This window comes from Xyrauchen texanus, chromosome 47 (genome assembly GCF_025860055.1).
Source record: "Xyrauchen texanus isolate HMW12.3.18 chromosome 47, RBS_HiC_50CHRs, whole genome shotgun sequence".
Classification (NCBI taxonomy): Eukaryota; Metazoa; Chordata; class Actinopteri; order Cypriniformes; family Catostomidae; genus Xyrauchen; species Xyrauchen texanus.
Window position 1 is genome coordinate 7,830,301 of NC_068322.1, and position 12,482 is coordinate 7,842,782.

Below are 12,482 nucleotides of genomic sequence, written 5' to 3' on the forward strand. Positions count from 1 at the left end.
CGTATGATGAATCTTGTTTTAGTTGGGTAGTAAACAAATAACGTGGACATTTAGGACTTTAGGTTAAATTAATGCATAAGAGAACATGTGTATTTTACATCATGTGTCTGTTCACCATTCCTTTTAGATTTTCTTCTGTTCACTAAAATGGTCCTGTGGTGTGACAAATAATTTTAAACACACATTTTTATTTAATTTTAAAGGACATGTACAGAATTTGATTTTCAGCAGATTTACAGCACACTCATCTATAAGTTATAAAACTGAAATGTGGTGTAGGATTACCTACTCCTTTACACACTGAACACATGGCAACATAGTAGCATTTTAAGAGAGAGCACCATGTCAATTGGGGTATTACTCATGTACACAGAGCCGTAGTGAGGAATTCTGGACCCCCAGACTATATATTGCTTTGGACCCCTTAGTTTTTTCCCCCTTTTCTCCCCAATTTGAAATGCCCAATGCACTCCAAGTCCTCATGGTGGCGTAGTGACTTGCTTGAAGTTTTGCTGCTATTATTCGCAGCATCCACACACAACTTACCACGCGCCCCACTGAGAGCGAGAACCACATTTTATTGACCACGAGGAGGTTACCACATGTGACTCTACCCTCCCTAGCAACCAGGCCAATTTTGTTGCTTAGGAGTCCTGACGAGTCACTCGGCACACCCTGGATTCGAACTCTCGACTCCAGAGGTGGTAGTCAGCCTCAATACTGGCTGAGTTACCCAGGCTCCCTTGGCCCCTTATTAAAATAATAGTTTCAAAATTTGTTGTGGCCCCCCGCAGTACTTACAATAAGCTTATACTTCGATTACTTACAAATTTGATCTGTTTGAAAAACAGAATCACTGTTTATATTTAACAAAATGACAACCATAGGAATATTGCAAAAATTAATATTATTATTGTACAACAAATACATTGTAAGCATTGTCAAATCAATATTGTGTAAAATAGATGAACTAGAAGTGTGTGTTGAGAGAGAGAGAGAGAGAGAGAGACTCTTCAATTAGGAGAAGCTTCAACTGCATTGAAAGCCAGCAGTACTTAAACCAGACCACAATGGGTGTAGGCAAAAGTTTGACATTCCATAAATATAAACAAACATTATAAAAACTTTAAATTAATTTGTAAAAGACAATATTTTTTAGTCAATGTTGAGGATAACCCAAAAGCATTTTGACCAAATGTAAGGTTAAGTCTAGTTTTTCCACTGTATTTAACGCTTAAATGGGTAAAACAAATATGAACCTAACAGGAGGGTTAATAATAATAATAATAATATATATATATATATATATATATATATATATATATATATATATATATATATATATATATTATTATATTATTTTTAAACACTCCTTGATCTACAGATTACTCAAAATAGTATGGGAACAGATTGGAAAAAGCTTAAATAGACTGAAAAGTGATTTGCAATTTCTTTGTATAAAATACATTCATACAATTTTTTTTACCAAGACCAAGTTTTCAATTATGTTCTGGTTTGTCATATTTGAGAATGATACATCCAAAACAGTGGTTTATGCAAGATTTTTAGGTTAGTCTATCTATACAATAACAGAAATGTAAACCCTCCCCAAGAATAATAAAACAAATTAATAAAAAAACCATTTATCATTGTATTGAAAGCTGAACAAATCACTGGGTAAAAACAAATGACATGCAAGTGGTGACATTATTTTGTTTATTCAATAAATAAACACAGAGGCAATAACTTAAAGGTTAGGTGAATATTTAATGCCTTTGATAAATTATGTCTAACCTAGTAGACATTTAGAAAAAACAAACATTCATGTACAACCACTTTAGTATACGAAACAGTGCATCACATTGATATGTCCAGTATTACTATTAAGCAAAAAATGTGCACAAAAACAAACAAACATTGTAACAGTGAGGGTATTACATGATTTTCAACAAACCATTAAAAAGTGTTGCTTACTCAAAGTATTTAATGCTCGTAATTGCATTGAGACTCTTATGGTAATTATGGTAATTACAATATCCATGTACAATGCACATAATTCATGCTAATGCTTTGGATGATTTGCAAGCTGCATTTGACCCCATGTAAGAAGATATAGCCTCTAAATGTCAGTTGCATTCAGAAACCCTTTCACACGCTACAATACTAACCCATAATGCGACTTTGGTAGCAAAACCTTTTCAACACAATTTACAAATTTATCAGTAACATTATTGTGTTGGATTTTCCTTAATGTGGAAGTCTGACTGATTATGCATCCTGCTTAATACGGCAACTATTCCATTTTTCAGATCAGTCCGAGTCATCCTCCTGGTTTTCCAAAATTGGATCTGCATGAAAAAGCAAATGGTCAGTTACATAGTGCTTTTCCGGCCTGTTAGTCTTGTAAATATCTTGACAAATGTAGCTAGTCAACTAGCAAATTATATTACCTGTCAGTGTTCCAAGGGGTAAGACAGAATCTGTGCTGATATTTTCATTAGAGGGAATAAAGTTACTTGGGGATGGAACCATAAGCACAGCTCCTTCAACTATTCCAGAATTCTCCACCGTTTTCTATATATATTTAAAAAATAAAATCACAATCTAATTGGTAGATTCCTACTGAATGCACTAGAAAAGCTGGTAAGAGAGACAGGAACATTTTGGTTTAGCTTTTTTTGGCAGTGGTATGGAACACAATACCTTTTCTACACATGTATCTATTGAACGCTGTTCACCATGTTCCTCTTCATCTGTGTTGTTCAAGTTGTTCATAGGCTGTTCCTTCACAAGCTCCTGCTCTGCTTCCAGCTCTGATTGGCTGAGAGGGTCAGAGAGGTCTTCTGTGGTCACTGTCTGGATGATGATGCCCGGGTGGGACATCTGAACTGTCACATTGTCAGTGTCAGCCTTATGGAGAGTGAGAGGAAAAATATTCTGTGAAAGCACAATTACATTTGTTTTACAATTGCCATTATTTTACCAATTTTTTGCGCTTAACTGCGTGCTTACTGTGAGGCTGTGTAAAATAATCTGGTCTGGGGATGATGGCGAAGCTGCAGCTGTGAGTGTGACCGTAGGACTGGCTGAGAATGTGAGGCTCTGATTGGTTCCTGTTTGGAGGAAATATGTGCCAGGGGTACCAGTGGGCTGCAGGTGAAATGACTAGAAAGGAAATGAGACAGACATTGACATAAATTATATAGAAAAGACCAAACATAGTATATAAATGGTTTTCCATTTATTTGTAAATGTACTCCAACCAAAATAAGATTTGCAGAACTTACAGGTAGTAATTCAAATGTCTGTAAAGCTCCAGTGTTCAGTGTGATCGTTTCACTGTCTGAGGTGCCACTTGTACCATCTGAGGAAGCTGTATACAGGGAAGATGTGCATTGAAACTAGAACAGCATTAAACACGTACATTATACCCACAGAAACTCCTCTAGAACTCCCCCCAACCTGCAGCTACACAGACAAACTTTCCACTGAAACCACAATCACATGACAGGTTTTAGTTGTTAGTGGAAAGTTTAGTGAATGTTATTTAGCAGGGCATTTAACTGAACTCACAGACATGTGTAATCTGGACTGGAATATGGACTGGGATCTGCAGTGCAGTAACAGGGCTGGGTGAAGTATTAGCAGATCGAGAACCAACAACAACGACTTTGTTCATCATAGACGGTGGAGCTTCCACAACATCCTGCAGGCCTTTTAACAAAACTAAATTAACAAAGAAAATAAAAGATGATGTTGCTTCAGTATCTAATAAGAGGTTTTACGAGAGAGAGAGAGAGAGAGAGAGAGAGAGAGACCCACTGTTGCAGAAATGTGTGCAAATCGTTTAAATAAAACAAACTAAAAACACTTTCAAGGAAGACAATGAAAATTATCAATATCAGTGTTTGGTTATTTTAGGGTTAAGACCATGGAGCAATGTTCCCTAAAAAAAAACAAGTTCTCATACTTGGGTATGTAATCACTTTTTCAAGTTTTCCAATCGGATGGTTATTTCATTTTAAATCTTCACGTAAATGTAAACTTTTGTTCGGTGGGTGATTGACTGGTGAGAGGTGGTGCTTTGCTGCTGTTCAGGACTCATTAGGTTGCCTTTTAAACCTCAAATGCAATGTGATTTTTATCTACCTCTGTATGTGTTTTTTGTGATCTAATCACAAAACATTTTGCACCCTGTTTACAACTATATTTACCACTGACCTTTGCGATCGGATCATCCAAAAAGCATCTTATTACCAGCTGTAAACAGGGTCTTAAAATGACTAAAGCCAGAGCTAGGGAATGCCGTAGAACAACTTCCGGCGGAAGTCCCACCCACATTTGTTTCCCAGTAAGACCTCCAGGAATAAGGTGGATACACATTTGTGTCATTTTATATATAATATATGCATAAAAGTACAGTTTTAACATTTTGGCTAACTGTGCCAGGGTTATTGTTATGTTGGCTTGACAAAGCCAAAATACTGTGATTCTTTCAAAATCCCTAAAATCAGGCAAAAGTATCTAACAATAACTCCTCCAAGAGCTTTCAAGCTACTGTACATCCACCAAACTCGGCACAGAGCTCCAGTCTTCACACAGCAGACGATCAAAAATCTGAAAAATCTAATAGACTTATATTGATGGAATGTTCAAGCGGAATTCTTGTTAATTCAAATTCCAACCTGTCAAAAGTTTAAATGTAAACAAACTCACAAAAGGCCTTTAATCTGCTTTAAGTCAGACACTAGTTAGCAGAGATGGGCCACTTCTATTTAAATGAATGGGAGAAATTGGAACACCCACCCAAGAAGCTCTAGCACCCAACGAATGTAGAAAGGAAGTACAGACTTAGAGGTAAAAGAGCCAATCACCTTTTAGATACAGATATAGCCAATCAACTCAAGAACATGCATGTGCAATAGCTATACAAGCTGGGAAAATTTAGTTTTTTAGCATAAAATTAAGTAAAGAAGCATAATTTATGATACCAGTTTAGTCAGATTTAACTGCCGATTTAAAACATGTTCTTTGATCGTAACCTTGACCAACCAATTTTGAGATTTTGGTCTTTCCCCATTCAAGTAGATAGGAGCTGCACTGGCATGACTGGAAATAGCTTCCTGGGAGCATTCCAAAGATGGCAGACAGTGGACTGACAAGTCTCTCTCTCTTTTTTGTCTGTTTATCTATCTTGCTAGCGGTCTGTTTGTCTTAAGCTTTGTCCCAAATTACACCATATAGTGTATGAATTTTAAAAGTGTAGTATTGTCCCAAATGGAACACTAAGCGGTTGTTTACTACACGGTAGCATTCACCATTTAACAGCTTATGAAAGTGACGTTATAAACACATGCGAATAGCCAACACTTGTATCTCAAACAACGTACATATTCGCAAAGCGTGGGATAATGGTAAAGCATTCAATTAACATTTGTAAGGTGCTGTCTTCACTGAAGTTTCGCTAGTTGCTACCATTTTCCATTATTTACAATTGTTTTGTCAAACCAGCAACTCCGCCATGTATGACAAGCCGCGAGCGCATGAAGTGTCCAACATTCCACACTCCGTTTTGATGGTTGAAGAAGTACATAATCCCAGATTTTAATAGTACACTTCTTTTTGTTGCATTTTGAGTGCTAACATACTACTGTAGAATAGTGCAGAAATGTGCAGTTTGAGACGCACCTTTACAGTAATGTCTGTATATGCATTGTCAAGCTAAAATCAAAGTTTAATATTAGTATTTTATCCAGAAGCCATGCATTACTTTTATTAACAATTAATTTAAAAAGTAATTAGTACTTATTTTAACTCCACATGAATCTGCAATTTATTTAGCTCCGAACATGTTTTTGAGGCTGCCTTCTGCACTACATTTTTTCTGCATGCATTGTATGTACAATATATAGGAGACATGCTGATTATCTCACTAGGAAAGGGAAGTTCTTTGTGATTGACCACTTGTCTTTTGATGGTCCACCATTTGCTGCGGAGCCACTGAGGCGAGCGAACGCTGCTCCATCCACCGGCCAGGGTATCCCAATTAATGTCATTCTCATCCTCTACATCCAGCTCAGTTATCCTGGTCATTCATATTTATAATTAATGTTACATATTAAACATTATTATGAACAGATGCACAATCCCATCCCTTTGGCAGATCCTATGACCTCACGTACCTATGAACAAGATTAATATCATCTTCTTTGCTCCATTCTGTGCCGCCACTCTGTTTCCAGTTAAGATAATTGAGCCATTTAGAGCGACACTGTTTCTCCGAGCGAGTACCAACGAGTTCTGCTACAGATGCCCAAGAGACGCCCTGAGTAACAACATCACCAAAGTCTGTGCCAGTCAACTCATGGACCACCTCTGCCAAACTTCTCTCCTCCTCCTCGGTCCATTTGCCTGGATGGTGAGGTTGTTTAATAAGATGTTATTATTGGCCAATATCATACCCTTCTCAAACGTGAAAAATACTTATCAATCAAACTGAATTCTAAAAAAAAAAATTTATTCTGGGCTGATAACTAACTGATAATGAACCATTACTGATAAAGGATAACTATACTTTTTGCTTTTTAATTGGTTATGCTAGCTAATTAATTAAAACTACACACTTGATACAAAATAAGTGTCATTTCAAAGCTTAGAATCTGTATTTTATATTTAATATATGTGATCTGACCAACTCTTAACTATTGTTTTTTAATTTGCAGACAAATTAGAAGAGTTCTGTTTCATAATTTAAGAATATTTTCATATTATATCATTGGAAAGGTTCTTAACTGGTAGAATACAAGCATATTTGTTTCCTTTGCAGATTAGAAGGAATATTTGTGTTAGGAATGCACCAATTACAATGTCAGACATTGGTTGAACACTTCCCTACACAAATCACTTTAAAGGTGTGAGACTAAATTGAAAATTTGGATTGACTGACCGGTGTTGCATGTATCCTTCATGAGTCGGCAGCGATCTTTCACAGAAGAAGCACTCCGACCAAGTGCCGCCCCAATGGTAGCCCAGTCATTCCCATGTTTCTCCCTTAGCCTAATAAGACATGCACAATTACACATAGCAACTGAACTTTAAAAATGTGCACTCAGGAAAATTTGTGATTCAACTTACTCTTTCAGTTTATTAATCTCCTCATCAGTGTATCTTAATGACAAGAAAACCACATATCAAATATCTCAGCATACATTTGTGTGTACAAACAATTCTGTGCAACAGATAAATGCAACTGTGTCCTTACTTGCCAACGTGGTTTCGGTTGTCATACATACGTAGTACTCGTCTGTAAACTGCAAATAGTGGTCTGTTCAGACCCCATGCTATACTGCGGTAAAAATCTTTTCTCTCCTCTTTGGACATTTCAAAGATGATCTCGGCAGGGTCCTGGATCCCTCGGTTCTGATTGTATGAATGGATTTGAAACAGACAGATGATTAGTCAGGGCATAAATCAAAGGTGCCACTACCAACAAATGTGATGCTTGAAAACAGCAATGTCTTCATAAAACATGCTCACCTTCAGGTAGTTGTCTATGTTACCCATCAGAATATCAATCTCCTCTTTTGACCACATACCCTGTTTCCATTTGTGACCTAAAGATATATGACAAAATCAATCACTAAGTGCATTGATATCAGGTACTATATTTCATATGTTGGGTGTTTATTGTGCACATCTGTAATTTGTCAGATTTACCCTTGTTAACCAGTGTATCTTTATCCCCTTTCGTGGTGAACCAGGCTTGACTGACAGCAGATACATCTTCAGCTATCTGTAGGCCAGGAGTATCCTTATTCTGTTGACAAACAAACATTTGAACACTCTACTGTTTACAAACACATCAGTTCAGATTACTTTTAAAAAGTAAAATTCTTCATTTATTCATTAAAATGCTTCTAAGAAGAGATTACAATAAAGTCAAGCAAGCAAGTTGTTGTCGTAAACAACAACTAATTTACAATTTCCAAATATAAACTTTAAAGGAAAGAAACCTTAAGTCCTTGTTAAGCTAGCACTGAAGCGTGAACTAATGTTACTACCCGTGTTTGAGAATGATCGTCCTGTTCCAGCTCCCCTTCTTTCATCTCTGTAGCAGTCATTGTCACCTCAAAGCTTTCATCACCTTCTGTAACTGAAATCAGCAGATATCAATTAATGCAATATCTCTGTTAATGCCCAGTGCATTATGAGTGCTTCAATGTGTGCAATGTTAAAATTCTTTCTCTTATCCAAGCTTAAAGGGATAGTTCACCCATAAATGAAAGATTTCTCCTTGTTTACTCACCCTCATGCCATCCCAGATGTGTATGACTTTCTTTCTTGAGTTTTAATGACTTCAACCTAAGTGTATGTAAACTTCTGACTTCAACTGTATCATATGTCTTCAGAAGAAATGGATTAAACCACTGGAGTCATATGGATTACTTTTATGCTGCCTTTATGTAATTTTTAGAGCTGGCCACCATTCACTTGCATTGTATGGACCAACAGAGCAGAGATATTCTTCTAAAAAAATCTTTGTGTGTGCTCTGCAGAAGACAGAAAGCCATACACATCTGGGATGACATGAGGGTGAGTAAACAAGGAGATAATTAACATTTTGGGGTTTACTATTCCTGTAATATGCAAATACAACAATAAACAAATCAGTAAGTATACACTGTGTATAAACATATGTGTGCTTGTGTTTTTATGCTCACTATTCTCACTTGGTACGGTGACAACAGAGTACTCTGTTGAGGTAGAATCCTGAGCGTCCTCTGTGTCGTCATTGGACAATCGCAGGCGTTTGTGTACTAGTTCAGTGGCCTCGTCAGAACCCAAGTCCTCCCCGTCTACTCCAATGCACACGCCACAAGAGCATTACATAAACACACTGTAAAACATAATGAATGGTTACACCAAAATTGGGTGTGTCTCACCATTTTGAGGGCAGTGCAGGATTATGTTTCCCTCTGTGTCCTGAGTAAATGTGACAGAATTGACAGTTTCAAGGGTCACAGTGGCTGGGACATCTCGTGGGTTCATGCTCAGTCTACAGGTAGACAAACAGACAGAGAGACTAATTGGTAGTGTGCAAGAGGGTAGAGATAATCTTATTTAGAAGAGACAACCAGGGCTCACAGACTTTTTGACCATTTGATGTCCCATTACTTTTCCAATTGTTTGTGATAACTTGATGAATATATTTTAAACATAATTTTCAGAGAGATTTCACTTAAAAAGAGCAATTTCTAGCTGCTGAAATATTTTAGAGCAGAGCATAACTAGGGAAAAATTAAATATTACATGACTTTAAAATTGTATTGATTTCCATGACTTTTTGCAGGCCTGGAAATAACAATTTCAAAATTCCCTGACATTTCCAGCAGGGACAAAAAATGCTCCATGTAACATGAAAACATTCAACATACATTTTTGCAGAAGTCATCCTCATGTATCAAAAGTCTAAATAGTTAATCACAGAAAATTTTCAGAATGACACCACTTTCTGTTGCCCAAAAATTGAAGCTTCTCTCTTTTTAGTTGAACATGACAAGCATGTGCTTTGATTCTGAAGGAAACTGCTGCATCACTTTTCTTCACCTGAATGCACATTGTGGATGTAGCCTTCTGTAACATGCTGAAGACTTTTTAGACAACTATATATAATTACAAGTACATTACGTATACACACACGGTTAATCCAGATACAAGTAAAAATTGTGAGGAAAAAGTAAATTTCTCAATTGTTTCAAGTCTTCTCTGAATTATTGTTACATAATGATGCATTAATACAGATTTGATGCTGCCAGGTTCTGTCCGAGAAGCAGATCTCTAATAAAAACCAAGAATTAAATAATTATTAAATGTTATGTTTATAATCAAATAATTTGCCTCCATGAGATGACGTTTAGTCCAAACATGCCCAATCAGTGTTTTGGCTATTATATAATTCTAGATGACAAGATGTATATTTAAAATATATCAAATATTTTTGGTAAAATATTTAAATTAGACCTGTTTTAGTTAAAGTAGAACATCAGATTAAACTATTTCTAAGAACAGCCTTTTTTTAATTTAGTTTTTTTTTTATCAAATATCTCATTTTAACAAGCGGGTCGGGAATAACAAGACGCCATGTTCGTTTGCAACATGAAGCCGAAGATCGGTCACATTTATTCGAAGTTTGAGCATTCATTTTGTGATTTAAAAGTAAAAACAGATTCGGGTGTACATGAATCAACCGCAGGGGTGAGCGAAAGTGAAATTTAGGTTTGATTTGTGTACTTACTTCCTGTTTTGGGTACGGGGACTTCGCAGTGACCAGGATGAAGGCAAATACCAGGATGGATGAACGAGCTTTTTTTCTCATGTCCTCCTAAAAAGCGGAAGTGTCTAGAGGAACCCACTGGTGACTTCCGGTCCCGAAATGGTTTGGATGATTTATTTATTTTTCACACACAATCAACATTGTATAATTTCCATCTCAGGTACAAAGGATTCAGTTATTCAAATAATAAGATACAGAAAAATTCAACAAATAAATATAATAATGCCAGAGTATTATAAAACAAAACAAATAAACAAAGGGATAAGATGCCATTTATCTATTAATTTTGAATTTGCAAACAATAATTTTACAAGTCGTGGCAGCTTTTTCATTTTTACCCTTATACAAAATATTATAGGGTTTGGATGATTTGATTACCCTTATATTTTTTAAACTTGCTCTTACATGTGATTATAACCTTTTAACTTGTTAAACGTGACTGCGCTAGGTGTGTTTGGGGTTCCAGTCACACTTCTGTATCAAAGCAGATAGGCCTATATTAAAACGCTTTCAGTTTTACAGCAGTGTCTGCAGCACCATCTACTGGTGAGACTGGGGATTACTTTTAGAAAATATAATTCCAATCCTAATTTTGGGATAGATTTATTTGGGAAATATACACATTTAGCCTACTTTAAACAAACCATATGTATATAGAAATGTTGTTCACAGTAACTTGTATCTAAGATATCGTATTTACACTAACAGGCTATATCTGAATTCAACCTGTAGCTCTAACAACACAAGTTCACTTAGTTTTCTCAAAAATATTTGTTTGTTTGCACGCATGGGAAGGTTGTCGGTACATTATTAATCTAGCTGAAATTTTATTTGAAATAGGCTAAATTATAAAAGAACAGAAATTATTTAGGCTACTGTAACAATTTGGGAATGAATATGTGCAACCTATTTAAAAACCTTTTTATTTGTATTTTCTTCATCTTTGTGATGGTGTGAAAATGACAGTTAAATACAATTATTACAATTAATGGTGATAGGTCTAACTAAAAAATACGCAGGGCCAAATTAGTCAAAATTAAACCATTAAATAAATCTTTAAATACGTAATAAAACTGTTAAAAAAATTATTAAATTAACAATCTAGTCACTCGGCTTAAATAAATGAATACATGTTCCTAATTTGCGTCCATTTTTATTTTTATTAAAACATTTATTTTTGTTTATATCCTTTATTTAAACATACACTTCATGTCTATTATTTTTCATTTTCAGGGTTATGGTTATTGGCACATCCCTCAATGACAGTTGGTTTCAGTATCAATAGCCCCTGACACTGAAAAACACAAAGCCTAAATGAAAAATCAACCCTAGTATAGTGCTAAAATGAAATACAAGGGTCATGTATTGATTTATTTTGTGATTTAATGATTATTTATTGATTTGATGATGTTTTAATGATTTCAGTATGTATGGAATGATCTACAGTGTTTCAATATTTCAATATTTATTACATTATTTGTTTTTGAGTAATTTAGCCCTCCATAAAAAAGTGTGCAGAGCTAACAAGGCATGTCTCTCATGTCATACCTCACCTCTGTTGTGTGGTTCATTAAAGAAGGAAAAGTCAGTTGTATACTGTATAATGTAAATAATTAGGTAATCCCTTATTTAGAGGTTAGTCATGTTACTTGTGTCCACATACAAAGGAATCTGTACAGTAGATTTGCTATATAATACCTGTCTGCTTTTCATCGTAACAGATGAGGTTGCAGAATGTTGTTATATATTACTGAATTATTTATTGTGTACTTCTTTGTGGTGCTTTCTTACTAAGGGTCACTTTAAATAATAAAAGAGCAAATTATGAGTATGCAATTTTGTATGCATTTACAAAGAATTTTGTTTGTATATTCTATAGCTTCAGCTATTGCACACTTACTGTTTGCTACACATAAGATCCAATTTACAGTTCAACATGTACAAAGCAGTTGAAAAATGTTTCAGAGTTCTAAATAAATCTGATGTCCCTCATGTCAGAGGATGTGCTGGATTAACAAGGTGGATCTATGCATATTTAGTGTGTAGTTTGTTGATATATATATGTGATGCCTACATACACCAGGGTCATAAATTTAGCTTGGAGTTTGCTTGGGGCAAAAATACCACCAAAAATGACAAAAATGCCCCC

General features: G+C 35.5%; 1 protein-coding gene across 5 annotated transcripts; it reads right to left on the reverse strand.

Annotated features, from left to right (window-relative positions):
* Positions 1-1,688: 1,688 nt before the first annotated feature.
* On the reverse strand, positions 1,689-10,367 carry LOC127638699 (cyclin-D-binding Myb-like transcription factor 1). Of its 5 annotated transcripts, none has more exons than XM_052120334.1 (17): positions 9,607-10,235; positions 8,943-9,055; positions 8,721-8,855; positions 8,061-8,152; positions 7,717-7,816; positions 7,537-7,613; positions 7,262-7,419; positions 7,135-7,167; positions 6,947-7,056; positions 6,183-6,411; positions 5,934-6,085; positions 3,574-3,726; positions 3,288-3,373; positions 3,013-3,165; positions 2,704-2,937; positions 2,451-2,574; positions 1,689-2,348 (listed from the first exon to the last, which is right to left on the reverse strand). In XM_052120334.1, exons 2-17 carry the CDS (start codon positions 9,046-9,048, stop codon positions 2,311-2,313), a joined length of 1,980 nt encoding a protein of 659 aa, XP_051976294.1. In that variant the 5' UTR covers positions 9,049-9,055; positions 9,607-10,235; the 3' UTR covers positions 1,689-2,310. The 5 variants fall into 5 exon arrangements, with proteins under 5 accessions (XP_051976294.1, XP_051976295.1, XP_051976296.1 ...); XM_052120335.1 differs by lacking the exon at positions 9,607-10,235 and adding an exon at positions 10,295-10,367 and having other exon boundaries at positions 1,690-2,348; positions 8,730-8,855; XM_052120336.1 differs by lacking the exon at positions 9,607-10,235 and adding an exon at positions 10,295-10,367 and having other exon boundaries at positions 1,690-2,348; positions 2,704-2,910.
* Between the last annotated feature and the right edge of the window lie 2,115 nt (positions 10,368-12,482).

What these genes read in the sequence shown, in the direction of transcription:
- LOC127638699 (XM_052120334.1), bottom strand. Translation starts at nt 9,048, where the DNA reads ATGAACCCACGAGATGTCCCAGCCACTGTGACCCTTGAAACTGTCAAT. An exon ending in ACGATCATTCTCAAACACGG is followed by an intron (nt 7,817 to 8,060) that starts GTAGTAACATTA and finishes GTTTGTCAACAG; the next exon opens with AATAAGGATACTCCTGGCCT. An exon ending in TAGATACATGTGTAGAAAAG is followed by an intron (nt 2,575 to 2,703) that starts GTATTGTGTTCC and finishes AAATATATATAG; the next exon opens with AAAACGGTGGAGAATTCTGG.